This window comes from Mercenaria mercenaria, chromosome 1 (assembly GCF_021730395.1).
Source record: "Mercenaria mercenaria strain notata chromosome 1, MADL_Memer_1, whole genome shotgun sequence".
NCBI classification, from domain to species: Eukaryota; Metazoa; Mollusca; class Bivalvia; order Venerida; family Veneridae; genus Mercenaria; species Mercenaria mercenaria.
The window spans coordinates 44,975,918-44,996,473 of NC_069361.1; the positions used below are offsets into that span (position 1 = coordinate 44,975,918).

General features: G+C 35.0%; 1 protein-coding gene across 5 annotated transcripts in view; it reads right to left on the reverse strand.

Annotated features, from left to right (window-relative positions):
* The window catches only part of LOC123540295 (myosin-VIIa-like), a 203,365-nt gene that overhangs the window by 140,953 nt on the left and 41,856 nt on the right, over positions 1 to 20,556 (reverse strand). For all 5 annotated transcript variants that reach the window (XM_045325202.2, XM_045325211.2, XM_045325189.2 and 2 more), the window contains exons 8-14: positions 17,648 to 17,740; positions 17,109 to 17,183; positions 14,438 to 14,488; positions 13,246 to 13,482; positions 12,536 to 12,675; positions 7,765 to 7,882; positions 5,626 to 5,781 (exon numbers count right to left, since the gene is read on the reverse strand). In XM_045325202.2, the coding sequence (XP_045181137.2) occupies positions 5,626 to 5,781; positions 7,765 to 7,882; positions 12,536 to 12,675; positions 13,246 to 13,482; positions 14,438 to 14,488; positions 17,109 to 17,183; positions 17,648 to 17,740 (870 nt within the window). The remainder of the gene's footprint in view (positions 1 to 5,625; positions 5,782 to 7,764; positions 7,883 to 12,535; positions 12,676 to 13,245; positions 13,483 to 14,437; positions 14,489 to 17,108; positions 17,184 to 17,647; positions 17,741 to 20,556) is intronic.

A 20,556-nucleotide genomic window follows, 5' to 3' on the forward strand; every position in this document is an offset into this window, starting at 1 on the left:
CGGACAAAGTCATTCTTGTATCTGACCTTTGGCCTCTAAGTGTGACCTTGACCTTTGACCTAGGGACCTGGTTCTTGCGCATGACACTCCGCCTCGTGGTGGTGAACATTTGTGCAAAGTTATATCAAAATCCCTCTATGCATGAAGAAGAAATGCTCCAGACAAGGTTTTCATTCTTGTATCCGTTGACCTCTAAGTGTGACCTTGACCTTAGACCTAGGGACCTGGTTCTTGCGCATGACACTCCGCCTCGTGGTGGTGAACATTTGTGCCAAGTTATATCAAAATCCCTCCATGCATGAAGAAGATATGCTCCGGACAAAGTTTTCTTTCTTGTATCCTTTGACCTCTAAGTGTGACCTTGACCTTAGACCTAGGGACCTGGTTCTTGCGCATGACACTCCGTCTCATGATGATGAACAATTGTGCCAACTTTCATCAAAATCCTTAATGCATGAAGAAGATATGCTCCGGATAAAGTCATTCTTGAATTTGACCTTTGACCTCTAAGTGTGACCTTGACCTTAGACCTAGGGACCTGGTTTTTGTGCACGACACTCCGTCTCATGATGGTGAACAACTGTGCCAAGTTTCATCAAAATCCCTTCATGCATGTAGAAGATATGCTCTGGACAAAGTCTGTGGACGACGCCCGCCCGCCTGCCCGCCCGCCAGGGGCGTTCCCATAATACGTCCCGTTTTTCAAACGGGCGTATAAAAAAAAGATGTCAACACTCTTTTAACACATTCCCCCTAGAAAATGCTTGACAGAATGATAAATGAAGGCCACAAAGGGGCTATAACTCCAGAAAAAACAATCGAATATGGTAGTTCGGTAATATATGCATTTCTGCTATGTATTTTTATGATGTATACCAAATTTCATTACAAATGAATGGAGACTGTAGGCGGAGTTGACTTCATAATGTTCTGATGTAGCTGTAATATTTCATAAGTCCAAGAAAAAGGGGCCATTACTCTAAAAAAATCCTCAGATATGACAGTCCCATGTGTGATAGATGGATGATCTAAAGTATGAATGGCAAGTTTAAACAGTACATGCTTCCAGGATTTTCAATGTCACTGGGAGTTTGGAGAGAGTGGGTGGCAGTTAATAACATTCAGTATACATTAAAATGGAAAGGGGTTTTCAAAACCAAATCCCATGTGCATATCCAGACAAGATGAAGAAATAGTTTTCCAATTTGTATTTTTTATCTAAACAAAACATCATTAAAGAATATTTCACCACAGCTGCATGTCTTCCTCAAAATCCTAACTGACACAAAACTGTCAATATTTCAAATTTTCTACACATTTTTATGACTAGTTTGCATGTCAGATATAATTGCCTCCATTTCAATTGTCACACGAGACTTTCTGACTCCTGCCATAATCTAAAATAAATAGTTTGACGACCCACTTCTTCAGTGAAAATAATACCGAATCTCAATATTTAAATGATATATTTTTTCATTGTATTAAAGCTTCCGACAGTGTCTGGGAACCAGCAGCTGGTCAAATTTCTAAGATTTTCCTTCATTTTTTCTAAGTTACTTGACATAAATGAGATTCACATCAAATAAACTTCAGCTCTGACTGCATACGAAAATGTAATCAGCATTATATAGTCTCCTAAAACATGGGTTTCATAGGGGCTCAAATGGGGTCATAAAAAGTAGTAATTTTCCCCCCGAGGTCCTTGCTTCTTGCTCAAATTCTCCTACCAAATAACAAACATCATGTTGCCTGCTGCATAGTAAATGGGCCAAATGTGTTAGCATCAAAGTCAAAAATTAAAGTTAAAGATTTCTAACCTGTTAAGCCTTTTTCATGAAGTTATATGTTTTAACTTCATGAAAAAGTAAAATAATAGATAACTTTTTGCTGGTTTTTGTTTTTATACATCATTTTCTATCAGTGGTTGGGCAAGGGGACGGACGTTACATGGGAATGTAAAAAGCTTGTTTCTGAAGCTGTTTACTGTCATTGAGATGAGAAAATTCACCAAATCAATAAACCAGTACATCTTTACAAGAAACTTATAAAAAATTTGCCAAAAATTGAAAAAAAATAAAAAAATTGTTATTTTACCTGTCGAAGCAGAGAAGGAAAAAAACAGCCATACTCATATTTTTCCTGTTACCATTTATAATATTATACTTAATTGGATAACAACCTTTTAAATGAAGACACAAGATCATCACTTATTAAACAATTCAGTTTTTTGTATATTTCGTTTTTATTTAGGCTTCAAAACTAGTAAAGAAAACTGATGGCAAAGGGGGACGGACGTTACATTATGAGGGGACGGACGTTACACTAATTATATACATTTGTTTATCAAGCTTTAATGTGGCTCTGCTGAATAAAAACAGATTCTGTTAATGTTAAACCTATCTAGATGAATGAAAAATGATACAAAGTAATAAAATAAAAAGAAATATGCTGAATTAGAGTCTTAAAATATGGAGGGAAAAAGAAAACAGTATTTTTTAATCAGGAAATTGATAGTGTTCGTCCTATGTATTCACTGACTTAATGAAAGGTGTTTCTAAATTTTCATTATTATGCAAATGTCATTCAATAAAAGATATGTGTGTGGTAATGGTACATCTTACTGCTAGAGTTAAGTAAATTAGGATGGATGTTACAAATTCACCATAATTTCTAACAATTTTTTTTTGCAAAAACTATGTTGAAGCATAAAACAAAACAAAATAGAACAAAATGAGAAAACGTATTAAAATATTTCTTTTCATGAACATGTAAATGATATGTATCATATAATATCATACACTTTTAAGAAAGTGACAGTAATCATCATCTCAGCACAAGAAGGGGATAAGAGCTCTGACATCAAACACCGAGGTGAGGAGGATCATTTTGTTTCACTTTGAATTTCACAGATTCCACTATAAATCATATTAATATACATAGATTAAGAAAAATCCCTTAAGTATGTAATCTGAAAGTAATGCTGAAAATACATTTATATAGACAGTATTTTCTATTCCCCTGTTTTGGGGATTGAAGGAAGGATCCATTAGGAGGGGGAAAATATACTGTAATAACAAATACTATTTGGGTCCTTAATATGAGTTTGAAAAAAAATACCCTGGACCCTGTACAACAGTTGGTACATTTATTAAAATATCTGTGATTCATTGCCATGACACATCAGATTTTGTCTATGAAATGATCATAATTTAGACAAAAAATTTATTCAATTTAAGGGTCTACACAACCATATGGCCATTATTACTGGCATGAGCCTGGATCATAAAATTAGTTCAACTTAAAAGAATTTCACACATTTAGTCCCACTCCTAATCTGCATATGACAGCAAGCTCCTCCCCTTTCTCAGTTTTTCAAAAGAAATCACTTTGTATATACAAGGTTCATTAACGAGTCAGTGTTTTTACAAAGACTAGGTATGGATCCAGAAATGTATATACAGGGTCCAGTTTTATGGCACCTTGTATAACGCTTAAGTTTTCCCAAAGTATGTGTTTATACAAGACTCGTTAAGAGGGTAAGTGTTGTTTTTAGAATCTTACAAGGATCCATAGATATATACATGTATAAACTGGGCCCAGTTAAGTGGGTCCATTTTATCAGTTTTGTATATTTTTCTCATGTTGTTTTTATAGCCAACTGTTGTTCCAGCAGGGGTCTCGTTACATGTGACATATTATTCTTTTGAATAATGTCCTCATATTTGTAAATAAATGTTTCATTGGGAATGATTTAACACACACCATCTTTATTTATCAATATATAACCTACAAAAAGTTACTGATGAATAACAAAATCAGAATATATGAAATATTCAATTATCACAATTTTTGTAACATCCGTCCCTTTTCTGTAACGTCCGTCCCCCTATTTTTCAGATGAAGATGATACAACATCATATAATTCTAAATGAATCTTTTTATTTCTTTATTACTTATTGATGCATGTCCTATCAAACAGGAGTTAATTTCATTTAAATTTCCTCACATAGCATAAAAAACAAAGATTTTTGCTCTAATTTTCAAGTTTTTTTCTAGTTTTCAATTTAAAATACTCAAAAGTATGAAAAAAAAAATTTTTCAACATTGCTTTTGATAATTTCATACTTTTTACATACTCTTGTGAAATAATAGTATCAGATATTACCATCAAAGCATGAAAACAATGCATTTTGTACAAGATTAAGAAAAGCATATATAGGGGGACGGACGTTACAGGGACGGACGTTACACATAACTTTTGATATTTCGTCATTTTTTTCCCAGCAAGGCTGCAAATCAATTTATTTTTCATTTTTTCATGATAGGTATGTCATTAAGCATATATGAAAGTAATTAATATCAATATATTCATATTCAATTATAAAATAATAGTGGGGGACGGACGTTACACTTTTTTTCACGCAAATGGTTTTTTGAGTGCTTAAATGGACTTTTTTACTAAAATGTCCATTGATAAGTGCTGCAAGCATTTTTTTCATATTCTACAAATACATAGTAAGACAGTGAGCAAGAAAATTATTTTGAATATGTAAAATTAAGACATTTTGTGTTCAATTCAAAATTTAGCATTTTTGTTAAAAACAGTGGTGTTACACGAGTCACTCTTTATTATCTTATTTATAAAAATGTAATGATTTCAGTGATCATCAATGTTATACATCATTTTAAAGCTAATAAAATTATCTGTTTAAAGGTATTCAAATCAAACTTATATTTTGTTATTTGAAAATACTGTAGCATTTTTTGAAAAGTGTAAAAATCCAATGCTAACGCATTACATGAAAAAACGGCCTATTTTCAGCCATAAAATGGCTTTCAAATTTTTTTTTTGGTTGATTATGTGATTTTTTTTTAATGCAGCATTTGAATACTAATAAGACACATTGAAAACAGTTTTAACAAAACTTGAAACAGATGTTCCTCTATAAATAAAATGCAGTTACATGTTTTTTGAAAAAATTGGCCCATTTACTGTGCAGCAGGCAATGTGTATTAACTAAACTCCCATACAAAATGCATGTACATTAATCCTTAATATCCACCCATGACTATCTCACACTTCCACTGTCCACTTGTAGCATATTGAGTACAATCTGTCTTAAGCAGTCACTCAACGGAGTAAATCACTCCGGCCTCTTACAGCATGTGACTGCTAAACAGAGGTCAATCTATGTGGAAAATTTGACTGTACATAGACCTGACTGTATGGTAATAATGCTTTTGTTAACATAAATATCATAATATTGGCAAACAAAAACCATTAGCAGGTGGTGTCTATTCAGAGGTTAAAAAACCCTGCAAATATTCCAACTGGGAGTGAAACTACTGTCTTTAACCTTTAGCCTGCTGGCAGCCAGTGATCCTGCCTTTGCGACCACGGCAGACCAAGATGTGCAGGCCTGCACATGGTCTGCACTGTTCACTACTCAGTCAGTAAATTTTCAGTGAACACCCCTTAAAATAATAAGTGGTACTGCCCAAATTGAATGATGGACCAGTCCATTTTAGAAATTTAGCAGGGTAAAGGTTTAACCCATAGTGGTCACTATTCACAGGTGTTCTTCAGCACAGGTTTACCTGTACTGCATTACTTATATAACTCACCTTGGTTTTCCCCACTTGCCAGTCAGTGCTAGGTAGACTCAGTCTATCCAGAATGACCTTGACCTCTGACCTTGGATCATCACCAGTTGACCTCAGTGACAGCAAACAGGCATACTTGTCCAGAAAATTCTCTAAAGACACATGTACTGGATAGCCCTGTTTCAGAATAATAAAACTTGACATTTTAGTTACAATTGTTCATGATTCTTGAAAGTAAATACTGAAAACTTTTATATGTACTTCCATTTATACTGTGAAATCAGTATTCATCATGGTGGACTGATTTTTATGGAGTTTTTGGTAGAGTCAATCTGCAAAATTTAATCTAAAAAAAACTTAAGTTCAAAAACTGAACCTACAAATTTACATCCCCATAACACAGCAGGTTTCACCAAAATTAGAAATGCTGTGCCAACGAAATCAAATAATTTCACAGTGCATGTATTTAAAAATAAATAATTACAGTTCAAATAAGTTTCCCTTAAAGTTATATAATATCATTATGATAACTGTATATATAATACACATTTGTCCAGACTGAAATTTGGATTTCAGATTACATATATATGCAATGAAGCACTGTCATGTCAAGTACTTTCTGATCTAAAAAAATTACAAGACAGACAGAAATCTTTATTTCACCAATTTGTAAGCAATGAACAGCATTGGGAATTTCATGAGTTGGCTTCAAAGCCTTGATTTAAAAGAAGTTATCACTAATCAAAATCCAACCTTTGTGAGACTTCAAGTAATCAAAATTCCTTTTGCAAAACTGAATTCAAAGTATTTCATTATTTTCAGGATACTATCAACAGATCATCTTGGGAAGCCATTGAAAGTCGAAAGTAATGAAAGCCTCAATCTTTGTTTCACGTAAGTTTCTGGCAACAAAACAGCTGACGGGAAATTAAGTGTTTTCCTTGTTTTTTCAAGATGATTCATTACTAGATTTTACATACAGCCAGGACAGTTTTGGTCTGACAAACGATAGAACTAGAGAGACTTTTAACATTTTAACTTACTGAAATGAAATAAACAAGATAAACAAATATTTATCTCTTCTAACCACACTGTATTTGACAGTCAAATGTCCAATGGGTCAGTTGCCTGTAAATTAATTTATGTTTCCTTTTTTCACAAGTAATAAATTTTACATACAAGTAAGTTCCATTACTTTATTTTACATATTTGGTAAATTATATGATACATGAAAGATTTGAAGTAAGGGAAACCATTTTGTTCAGATCTCTCTTACAAACACTTCAACAGTCATTCCCCTTTACTCCTGACACATTTTCTTTCAATTACAAGTGTAGAATTTCAAAGGCCTGTGCAAAATTTGTATTTTGACCAAATATTAAATTAGCAGCATTAACCTTACTTGTGTTAGTTAAATATAGGATTACTTCTATTTACTAACACCTTCCAGTTATGTAAATACGGTACATTTAGTTTCAGTAGTGACATGTTCTCCGAAAGTAATTTGTCAAATTCCCAACACGAATCAGTGGGATACCAATGCCTTCTAACATATGGTCTTCAGTTAGCTCATCTCAGGAGAAATTTTTGCCTTTCCCAAGGATCATACTAGCCACTTCTAATTAATAGTACAGTTAAACCTGCCACAGTGGCAATCCGTATTACACAGCTATTGCCTTAAACAGCCAGTCAACTAACATCCAATTTGTTTCCTTTTTGTTCTAATTTCAGCCACTTGCCTTAAGCAACCAGATTTATATGAGCCATGCCATGAGAAAACCAACATAGTGCATTTGCGACCAGCATGGATCCAGACCAGCCTGCGCATCTGCGCAGTCTGGTCAGGATCCATGCTGTTCCCTTTCAAAGCCTATTGCAATTAGGGAAACCGTTAGCGAACAGCATGGATCATGACCAGACTGATGCTGGTCGCAAACGCACTATGTTGGTTTTCTCATGGTGCGGCTCATATGTAGCTCCCATGGTTGGTTGCTAAATACAGGTTTGACAGTAGAGCAGTTTGGCTACTGCACTCACTGGCCAGGCAGAACTGAAGGCTTTCTTTTCGGTATGACCACCATTTTACAGATATACAATTTGGACCTGATCTTGTAATAAATGTAACTGATAGCCTGAGGAGTACATTTTAAAACTCTCTACCTCTCTTTTAATCCTGATGATATCCAGCATGCCAGAATAACTGAGCTGCACTATAACATCTTTGTCCACATAACTGTTGGCTTTCTTCATATTATTTGGCTTGATACATCGCACATACCTGTTTAAAAACACCAGTCAATATAATGGCATGGTAACTGTTAAGCACAGTTCATTATTATTTTGACTACTTACAAATTGTCTAAGCGTAAGCATACTCCACTGGGTCACATTCTCAAAATGAGTCTTTTTTTTTTTTGCAAGATAAAATTTCAAAATAACAGAAAAATACCTATACCCCCACTCTTTCCACAATGGCCTGACGGAAATAATTTGGTATGTAATTTTCAGTTCTAGGTAGAGTGACCTTGACCATTACACTAATGACCCCCAAAATACCAATATCTACTGACAACAGGATGTCATCCTATGTGGTGGATGGCCACAGGTACAAAACCATACAATGTTATGTCATTTACTTACTGCAGGAAATCATCTAGTGATATTTGAAGAACATATGCTTAATAGACCTTTCCCAATTACGGATTGGAATCAGTTTCCAATCTCCAAAGGCCTTGATGACCTTGACCTTGACTGACTGGATGTATTAAACCCCCCAAAAATATGGGTCATCTTTTGAGCACAGGTAATCACCACAGGCAATCATTCTAAGAAGTCTGAAGGCTTTAGGCCTAAACTTTCTACACATCAGGGCTCCGGAAATTTGCCGGTTTGGGACCGATATTTGACTTTACAGACCGATTCATGAAGTGAAAAAACGAAAAAAATCGGTCCCATAAAAATGGAGAAAATGTATATATTTCGGTCTGAAATCTCAATACACGATCTACTGCCAAGCAGGAAATTGTTGGTTGCACCCTCAGATAATAAATAAATGTGTCAAACGGTCTGATTGTCACCTTGGTAATCGGTCCGTAATTAGCACGTGACACAACAGTGCTCGCGCGCCACATCCTTTAATGTTTGCAGGCAGCCGACAGCAACATATTAAACATTTTTGACTGGTTTCCAAATGCTTCTAACTGGATCCAAATGCTTTTAACGGGGACCCACTTTTTTTATTTAGATCATTAGCCGACAGATTGCTTTATTTTGAAGATGGGTAAAAAGAAACAAATGGTCATTGCATTTAATGAGACATCACACGGGAAACCGACATAAATATTTTTTTATAATCACTTGATTTGTAACAAGAGCTGTCTGATGACAGCGCGCTCGACTATTCGAAGAATTGATTGAAGAATGGTGTCAAAATATTTCCACGGATATTCAGACAAAAGAAATAAATAGATTAGACAAACAATGTTCCTGTATTACTTTGATTTCGATAAGTCTTGCACTAAATGGCAATATATGAGCCAATTTCAAAGTCCAAAAAGGGCCATAATTCAGTCAAAATAGTGACGTACTCTTGCCTACAGATGGAAATCATAATGATAAACAAGTGTTCAAAGTTTAAAAGCCATATGTCAAATAGTTTTGACAAAACATGGACTTGTATGGAAACAGAACCAATTTCAAAGTCCAAAATGGGCCATAATTCAGCCAAAACAGATGACAGAGTTATGTTCTCTTTCCTACAGATAGAGACTATTATACTAAACTAGTGATAAAAGTTTCAAAGCTTATGTCAAACACTTTACAAAAAATATGAACTGGTACGAAAAACTTAACCAAGATTTCTCAGTCAAAAAGGGCCATAATTCAGCCAAAATCCTTGATGGAGTTATGTACTCTTGCCTATAACTGGACATGGTGATGGTAAACAGGTGATGAAAGTTTCAAAGCTTTATCTCAAAAGACTTTGTCAAAATATAAACTGGTACGAAATATTAACCCAGATTTCTAAGTCAAAAAGGGCCATAATTCAGCCAAAATCCTTGATGGAGTTATGTACTCTTGCCTATAACTGGACATGGTGATGGTAACCAAGTGTTGAAAGTTTCATAGCTTTATCTCAAAAGACTTTGTCAAAATATGAACTGGTACAAAAAACTTAACCATGATTTCTAAGTCAAAAGGGGCCATAATTCAGTCAAAATCCTTGATGGAGTTATGTGCTCTTGCCTATAACTGGACATGGTGATGGTAAACAGGTGATGAAAGTTTCAAAGCTTTATCTCAAAAGACTTTGTCAAAATATGAACTGGTACGAAATATTAACCCAGATTTCTAAGTCAAAAAGGGCCATAATTCAGCCAAAATCCTTGATGGAGTTATGTACTCTTGCCTATAACTGGACATGGTGATGGTAACCAAGTGTTGAAAGTTTCAAAGCTTTATCTCAAAAGACTTTGTCAAAATATGAACTGATACGAAAAACTAAACCATGATTTCTAAGTCAAAAGGGGCCATAATTCAGTCAAAATCCTTGATGGAGTTATGTGCTCTTGCCTATAACTGGACATGGTGATGGTAAACAAGTGCTGAAAGTTTCAAAGCTTTATCTCAAAAGACTTTGTCAAGATGTGGACTGGTACGAAATATTAACCCAGATTTCTAAGTCAAAAAGGGCCATAATTCAGCAAAAATCCTTGATGGAGTTATGTGCTCTTGCCTATAACTGGACATGGTGATGGTAAACAAGTGTTGAAAGTTTCAAAGCTTTATCTCAAAAGACTTTGTCAAAATATGAACTGGTACGAAAAACTTAACCATGATTTCTAAGTCAAAAGGGGCCATAATTCAGCCAAAATCCTTGATGGAGTTATGTGCTCTTGCCCATAACTGGCCATGATGACGGTAAACAAGTGTTGAAAGTTTCAAAGCTTTATCTCAAAAGACTTTGTCAAAATGTGGACTGGTACGAAAAACTTAACCCAAGGTGTGACGCCGATGCCGACGCCGACGCCGTGGTGAGTAGGATAGCTCTACTTATTCTTCGAATAGTCGAGCTAAAAATTGCATGATTCATTTGGCAGTCCAGTTGAAACAAGTACAGAAAATCGTCTTTGCAACCTGACTGTACAAAAAAAAAAGGATTTGCAAACCCGAATGATAATGAAAACCGGAGTGGCAGACCGGGCCAGCTTATCAAATCGGTCTTAAAAACGTTTCAAAATGAAATTTTGTTTACATCAGAAGAGAACATAACTTTATAAAATGCAGTTTGCTTACTGAAGTACAACGCCAGTGAAATTAAATATCCGCGGCCAAACCACGTGACCTTTTGGTATCATACACATGGGAAATTCGATCTCAGCGTTCACATAACGTACACATTTGGTCCGCGGCAGAGTATTCTAAAATTACTGAGGATGTTTGGCAGAGACTTTGTGTCGAGTAAATCACTTTGACGAATTGTATTTTATAAAATTCCGTCAAATAATGAGGAAACATCACAAAGTTTCTGCCGTGTATACGGTACCGAAGTCACGTGCGTTGGCTTTAGACTAGGTAGGCACACGGTGCCAAGAAAACAATGCCTCGGCAATGTTATCCTGTCAAGTATTTTCTCGAAAAACATCGAAATTTAAACAAAGTAATGATCACATATAACACTGAATGACTGTTTACATTGTGTGGTAACTCACGGTGACCGGTAAATCATTTTTAATGCATGACATACTTATTTCTTTACTCTATCACGTTTTACAACTATGGTATATTGGTAATACGGTGGGTGGGGTAGCGCCGATGTCATGATTTTCATTTCAGACCGATTGAGTTCTCAAAATTTCCGGAGCCCCGCTACACATATAGATCAGAAACTGTTAAAGGTAGTTCTGCACGTCTGATAAACCGGAAGTGATGGCGTAACATCATTTATCCAGAAAACGTAGAATAAAGCCTGGATTCGGCGTATGGAAATGAAAATCATTTTATGAATTAATCGAAACCTGTGAGTACATTTATTACAATGGCACTGTTGCTATATTTCTAAAGTCAAAATATGACATTAAAACATCTGACACATTAAAAATTCAAAATTATGTCTTAAAATTAGCGTAAAATATCGGGTTCACTTTATTCATGGTCAAATATCTCAAAAGTAAGTGCATGGATCCATATATTTTATTTCACCAAACTATAGGCCATGTGTTGATTTACAACTGTGAGAAGTGTCATCAAAATCTATATTGTAGAAAAATTTCTATTCACGAAAATGTTATGAAAGTTATGATTTTCCATTGAATCCCATTATAAAATATTGCGTGACGTCCAAATTTTTCAAATCAGTCTAGCAAAATATCAAGCACACGACCCTATCTTTTTTATCTACTAAATTTTCTAGATCTGTTCTCAAGTTTTGAAAAATCAGAGTTTAATGTAGAAATTTTTTCGATCCAAACATGCAGAACTACCTTAAAACCTAAAGTTCACTGTGCACTTTACATTTATGTTACCAAGCCCAATGTGCAAGATCTGAAACCAAAAACACTACCAATGCAAGGGCCTCAGACACGAGTCAAACAATATTCCCACTCTTATTTGAAAGGGGGCATAAAATATATACTCTTGACATTCCTAACATATAAACCTTGCATTTTCAAATGGAACTGAAATAGCAATATAAAACTTTTCTTGAAGACTTAGTGTTCATCAAGAATAATGAATTTCAAAAGATTAAAACCTGCGTATTTTAGTAGAAATAGCAGCAACATGCATTTACAAGATCTCATTTTAATTCCCACCGAATCTTAAAATGACTGAATATACATTTCCTTGAATAAAGCTAGAGCGAAAGATAAACATTAATTCTGTAACTTTTAAACAAGTAATTCAATCACATCATTTCAATTTTTCAACATACCATGGATTTGTTGTTGACAGTATGTCAACAAGGGCCGACAACTGGTGCTTGAATGTGTCACCCACAGTAGGCTTACCCCTGGTTGTCCTCGATATGGACTGACGGCCACTCAGATCCTCCAGTCTCACACCAAGCAGGTCCTTTTAATAAAAAAATATTTTTTCATCATACTCACTGGAGGGTAGTAAAGAATCTTTTGCTTTCTACTGCACTTTCCAACACAAAATGTTTAATTTTATTGATCTTTGTGTACCATATACATTTCATTACCTGGAATCTGGTCAGATCTTCATTTACCATTAACCCATTATTACCTGGAATCTAGCCAAACCTTTATTTACCATTTACCCATTATTACCTGGAATCTGGTCAAATCTTTGTTTTCCATTTACGTATTATTACCTAGAATCTGGTCAAATCTTTGTTTACCATTTACCCATTATTACCTGGAATCTGGTCAAATCTTTGTTTTCCATTTACGTATTATTACCTAGAATCTGGTCAAATCTTTGTTTACCATTTACCCATTATTACCTAGAATCTGGTCAAATCTTTGTTTACCATTTACCCATTATTACCTGGAATCTGGTCAAATCTTTGTTTACCATTTACATATTATTACCTAGAATCTGGTCAAATCTTTGTTTACCATTTACCCATTATTACCTGGAATCTGGTTAAATCTTTATTTACCATTTACCCATTATTACCTGGAATCTGGTCAGATCTTTTACAAACACATTAGTTGAGTTGTACATCAGTTCAAACAATTGGTCCTGTTGTACATCTTTATTTTTGTCCAGGAAGCCAGCCACAGTGTACGTGACTTTGCCAGCGTAGTGAAGAATTCCAAATTCCAACTCCCACTTGCGACGATCACCCTTTATATAACAGTCGTGTTCCTCCAATTCCTGATGCTGTTTCAGCAGATATGACTTGTCTGTTCCCTGAAAGAAAGACATTATTTTCTGAAGGTATGATCTTGTCTTAAGAGGAGGTAATACTTGTACAGTTTGTAATTAACACTATTTGTTTTCTCTAAAAACATTTCCTTCATGTTTTGTTTATTCTAAAATAACAACTCAAATCAGAATGATCAGCTCAACTCAAAAGGAAGTTTGCAAGTAAGTAACAAACAGAAGTTTTCTAACTTGGGATGTAAACTTTATAATATTTCCATACACCAAAAGTTTTAAAATTTACACGAACCAGTATATCTGGCAATAAGAAATAACAAAACAATTGAAAACCAGTATCAAATGTCTTTATAATCCCAAGAAGAATACTGATTTTGTAAAAAAATCTATATGAAATGTCGTACTGCAAGATCATTCATATTTGAGGAAGAACTAATTCTGGCAGATCTCACTGTTGGGTTAATCCATGGAATTAAATCCAAATTAAGAAGAAAATTTCCAATTCATTTCATGTTTAAAAGTTGAAATCCACTAATACATAATATTATCATCCATCCATAACACTTGTTTTGACCAAAACCATGAAATTTCATCTGATTTCAAGCCTATCAAATTAAAGGATTTCACTATATTAGCATATTAGAAATTTTAAAAATTTTCAGCACGAATGAGCCGTTTTAAAATTGTTATGCTTCAAACTATCAGCAAAACACTGAATGAAACTACACTCTCAAAATCATGAAACATCTACGGCCCTACTAGCCCCCCTGGAAAGGGTTAGTTCCCTTAACCATTAGCTTGCTGGTGGCAAGTGATTTCGCATTTGCAACCATCACAGACCAAGCACTGTTCGCTATTCAGTCAGTAAATTTTCAGTGAACACACCAGTCCTGTGAATAAGAAGTGGTACTGCCCAAATCAAATGACAGACCAGTCCGTTTTACAATTTTAGTAGGGTAAAGGTTAAAAAGCCTTGCTGTCTTACCTGAGGAAATCTACATTCTTCATCCAGCATTTTGAGAACACATCTTGGTGCCTGAAACACAAATATATCAATCAGTAAACTAGAGCTGCTTCTGAGAAAAGCGCATGTCTCCCAAAACTGCCTAATCATCTGAATAGTAGTATATGAGTCAACCATGCATCAAGACCTTAACTGCCTAATCACCTGACATGATTAGGTCTTTGGGCATAAATGACTCATATACATTAGTAGTATATTAGTCCTTTATGTGCCCCAAGAGCTGAGCGGTTTTCGGTAATTCAAGGACCATAATTCCGAAGTACCTGGGCCCTTGACCCTATTGACCTGGGTCGTACGCGAATAGGGTTAACAACTGATGCCAATTTTACAAAATTCATTCCAGTGGTTTAGAAGATATAGAATGGAGATGAACTGACCTTTAAGTGTGACCTTGACCTTCACCCTAATCACCTGGATTGTACACTCATTATGTTGTCTGAATGGGGTTATTAACTGATGCTAATAGATGAAATTCATTCTAGCAGTTTAGAAGATATGGGGTGGAAATGAATTTAAGCTATTTGATACCTGATCAGAAAGTGTGACCTTGACCTTGAAATTAGTGACATGGGTCATGTGCTCTGCATGTAATCTTGATCAGGTAAACAATCGATTAAACTTCCTAACCATTTAGACAATATAAGAATTGAACTACAGTACGTTCCACTTAATTGCATATCGGTTAATCGCATATCCCGGATATTCGCATACAAACTTGAAGCACCGATCGATCCCTATATAATTACCTTTAAAGTTTTTCGCATAATTGCATTGAATTTTTAATCCGTCCCGCTTAATTGCATAAAACATTTGGCTAAAAGTCCACTAATTTGGTTGCAAACAGCGATAAAAATGATCAAAAGATGCCGAAAATTTACTGTGAATTACTCTAGCCGATCAGCTGTTTCACGTCGCCTAGGTGACAATCGGTGCGTGACAAATTCGTCAACGTGTGAATCACTCAGGTAAATTGGTAATTTAAATACATTAAGAATGTACAGGTGACGTATTGTTACACTTTTATTGATCTGCACGAGAATTTAAGACCTTTTGTTGTATGTTTTTGCGGAATGAATGTCAGGTAACATCCCCAACCCACCCGCGTTGAAAGCGAAAAAAAAATCCTTGACGATTATCGGTAATTATTCTGTTGATAAACAATGTAATTGGCCTTGTTTTCATCATCAATTAACACCCCTTCAAAGAGCTAAAAGAAGTTTGTTGGTATCATGACATTAGAAGTAGAGATAAAAGCTGTATAGTTTCCCCGAGATTTTCGTGGCATTACGTCATGTTTTTGCGCCATGTTGCACATCACTGTTTGATCGTACCGCCTTGGTTCTTAAGTGCTGAGAACTAGATCTAGTGTTGTAACAATCAATAAAAAAGCTTCTTTTTAATTTGTTAAAGCGAATGTCAATATCCCGTATAAACTGACAGGTAAACGTGACAAACTATAATAGCGGATTTCTTACCCCTGTGACCTATTTGCCCTGAAGGAAATTACAAAATGGTTTGAGAAGAATATCTTATTATAAAGTATCGTGTCAAAAAATACATGTACATGTACAAAGATTCATTCAAAACTTATTAAAAATACGCAACAACATTATTGTTTTGTTTTTAACCGCATTTTCTATGTACGTTCATGAGGTCACGTAACAGAAATCTGTGCAAAAATCGTTTTACTTCATATTTTTAAATTGCTGCTGCCTTTTCATTATTTAAGATTTTTCTATTCTGTTTTTTGTACTTTGTGGTCAAAAGTCTGAATTTTATGCCCATAGTTTGTATCATCTATTTACTTTTAGAAAGTAATTAGTATTTAGGATCGCGCTGTTTGAAATTTTTCAAGTAATTTTATGAAAATTCGACCGTTTTTATAGAATTTTGCCAACATTTCTGTTAAAACCTTTTTTAAATCGTTATAGAATTCAAACTATATTACTTCTCAATCAGTGTTGAAAATTTAAAGTGATAAAATAAAACATTGAATGCGTGACGCGCGTTTTTTGTATACGTGTCGATGAACAAAAGTAACGGCGTTGTAAGTTAGGCATAACGATAGGTCGCACGTGCTCGTGGAATGGAAAATTACCGGCATGGTGTTTTGATATCTGTACGATTCGCGGGTAAATTCCAGTCAGTGGTAAATAAAAAAAAAACATTGTCGTTTACAGCTTTATCTGTTTAAAACATACACAGGTATGATTAATCACTCCATTAGTGACACATTTTCTAATTAATGTTGCCGTATTATTTCAAAGTAATAACCATTGCTCCTAGAGCAGCTGAAGCATACCGAAACAGAAACCATATACGTATATTCGGATAGACGAATAGCCCGGTTATCCGCATATTTTGCTTTGACAAACTGGGTATGCAAATAAGCGGACTCCACTGTATTTGACCTACAGCCTCCAAGGATGATCTTGACCTTGGACCTAGTGACCTGGGTTGTGCTTTTGATGCTAGTTTCATGCACATCTTCCGAGCAGTGAAGAAGATACTGATCGGACATGATGGACTGACCAACAGACATACGCGACGCCAAATATAGCCCCCTATATACTTTGTATCTTGGGGTACGATACTACTTTAGCCTACATTAAAACTATAGGCATAAACCTACCTTTTCTATGAGTTCTACACACTTTGTGTTATCTGTGAATGTTATATGTTCAAATGCAATCTCTTCACTGCGGTACTGAAATCAAAGAGAAATCAAAATTAAGCTAACACAACATTTTTAAATATTAGCAAGACTGTTTTGCATCATCTGACAAATGACCAATAATATGTCTCAGTTTGGCATTCAAGAACTCAATTTCAAAAGCTAGCACAGAATTCAATTGTTTTCCTGATTTACATCATACTTAACCCTGCACTGTTGCGTTTTATGGACATACTCCTAAAAAGAACAAACCTTATGATTTGTGGCAAAACCGTCATTGCATTAACTGTCATTCCATTATGGCGTAAATTACAAGTTATTTGAATTTCTTTCATTTTTGTGAGGAGTTATAAAAGGGCATAATTTCCCTCTGAATTTAATGTCATAAATGTGCAGTGTTATACACATATAAATATATTATTGCGAGCTGATGTCATACACAGTAATTCCTGGTACGGTCTGACAAATCTATAAATTATACTGATGTATTAACTAACCGTTTCTTGCTCCAAGGCAAACACATAGTGGTTGAAGAACCTGTGTAACTTCTCATTGGTGTAGTTGATACACAACTGCTCAAAACTGTTCACCTGCAAGTATAAATTTATACAAGTTTGTGATTTTAAATGATTGCTCATTCTGTTGGGCTTTAAGCAAAAGTAACAGCAAAAGCCAATAGTTGATTCTTTTAATTTAATGATGTTAGTTGAAGGCAACACACTGGACATTATTCAAGGTAGAATGGACACCAGCCTGAAAGCCTTCTAACCTTATCAGACCCCGTCAAGGCAGGAAACCGGCAATAATTCTTCTGCCTGTCAAAGGGAAGTAACAGCTAAATGTTCTCTGCATTACATACAAACAGATTAAGCTCCCTTACAACAAGTAACACTTGCTACTAAGTCTTTATGATTTATGAATGACAGATTGATCACAACTTAACACCACTTATAAGATCAGCAACAACTAGGTCAACAAACATAGGCAAATAAATAAAAATTATGTTCAAATAATATACCACGTCACTAAAAACGTTATGTTTTAGTAAGAAGTCACAAAACAGTTCATCATTTTGCCTGTTATGCACCAAAGTCTTAAAAGTGACATGTTCACAAATTTTAAGCGAAAATTAAACTGTTACAAAACCTTTTTCATATTAACCTTTAGCATGCTAGATAAATTGTTGTCTGCTGGAAATGTCGTCTGCTAAAATTGTAAAGTTCATTCAATTTGCTCCAGAATTGGAAGAAATATTGTCAGAGTAGCAAACAGCTTGGAACCTGATCAGACGCCGATTTAATCGGCGTCTGATCTGGTTCCAAGCTGTTTGCAAAGGCTGTTAAATTCGCCTGCAGCAGGCTAAGGGTTAAGTAAGTTTTTTTTTAAAGTGGCATATTGTGTAAACTTATTATTATGTGATATATTTCATTATTTTTGAATTATGCAGTAATTATTTTCATGCATGATATAGTTACAGTGAACAAGGTCTTTGCCAAAAATGCACTTGAATATTATACACTAATGAAATTCAATGTTGTACATAGTAATTTAGATGATCTGATAGCCTGAATATTTGTGTTATAACACTTCAGAATAATCAACAAAATCAACAACCTGCACAACTTAAATACCAACTATCATTTCCTTTGTGATTTCTGTATGTCGGATCAAATATGCATGTCAAACTATATTACGCATGCCGATATTGAATAGTACACCTCCGTCTGCAAAATAATGCAGTTTAGGTGTCACCAGCAAGACGCATAGCACCAAGTGGGGTAGGTACAGACGGTGGCCCTCGGCTTGTGTTAGGGGGAGGGGGTTAAGGGGATCCCTCCCTGTAAAATCTTGAAATATAGGTATGAAATGGTGCATTTTAGGTCAAAATGTTGAGAGAAAAGATAATTCCTTTTCTAAAATAGTTTGGTGCAACTCTGATTAGTATAGGTCACTTCTCAGCAAACTGGGGAAGAGGGGGAGGGGGTCGGAGGCATGGGCCCCTGGGCCTGGATCAAGGCCTGAAATGAGTAGCTTTATTCTTTACTAAAATCTTTAGATAATACCACTGAAGAACCAGACTCGTCAATTTGACATGTTTCATTTTCACGTCACTGCTTCTCAACAACAGATCCAGAAAGAGATAAATCAAACGTTGTCAATAATTTCTATTTGCAGAAAAGATGTGATCACTGTGATAAGGATTATGACTCATATCTCTAACATAGAATTTATGTGTCAATTTCACTTTAGACTGCAGCATCTTACATTGCCAATGCATTATGTAATCAAGAGCATGATTTTCTAGGAAAGTGCATAATCCAACTGCAACCGGGCACATCTCTGGCTTGATATTTCCAAGTTTCTTTTCAAGTCCAGTCAAATTCATAAGTGTTTTCACTCTGTTTAAGTCAAATTTGATTTACAGTGACTTTGGTTGTGTTGAAGTGAAACTTTAAAGCCCTTTCAGTCCAATTCCTACGTATTGATAAGTGAAAATTTTTTGTAAAGCCATGGTTTCATATAAATGTTATATATATTAGTATCTGTGCACGAGAAAAAGAAGAATTTAGCAGTTGTTATTTACAACTTACATAAAATATATCTACTTAATCATCACTGATTTATTGTTTTATGATTTAATGACGATTTTTGATGTTTTGATGAACTTCTAGAAGGTCGCAGCAACACCACACTGGCCATAGCTTTATCAGATCAAGTGGTTCCAACGTTGTTTGAGCGGTGAATTTTACGCCGATCAGATGGAGAAATATGGCTGATACTACAAATTTCCGGTATTGTAAGTATGATTTAAAGGAATTTCTACCCGTTAAAAAACGAATCAAATGAAAACGATGGGTGCACCTGGAGCGCAAATGTGTCTATGTTTTAGCACATGTGTCCATTTAGCTGAGATTTGTGCCGTTTATTCAAACACTTGTGTACAGTCCGGCGGGGGAAGGAGATTTTTGACAGTTTTTGACAATATCGCATCAAATATAGTGTTAATCGGGAACAAGAAACTGTTAAAACACTTTTTATGTAAAGGGATACCTCTTAAAACAAAGCATGTGTATTTTCATAGAATTATTCAGGGTTATTTCTGAAAAATCGGCCGAAAACCTAATGCAACGCCGTTTCGAGTGGGTCGTTATGCAACGCAATCAAGTGGATACCGTTCTGTGTCTTACTTGCGAAGTCTTACCCGTCTTAAAAACAGTTATTAAAGCATAACAATGAATAAATTTAGTGAGTTTTATAGCATTATAATGATCCCGCTATTTCTAATATATTGTACTTTTACATTTTTATGTTAGCTTAACCCTTAACCCGCTATATTTCTATAATGGACTAGTCCATCTTTCAATTTGGACAGTACCACTTATTACTCAAAGGGGTTTTCACTGAA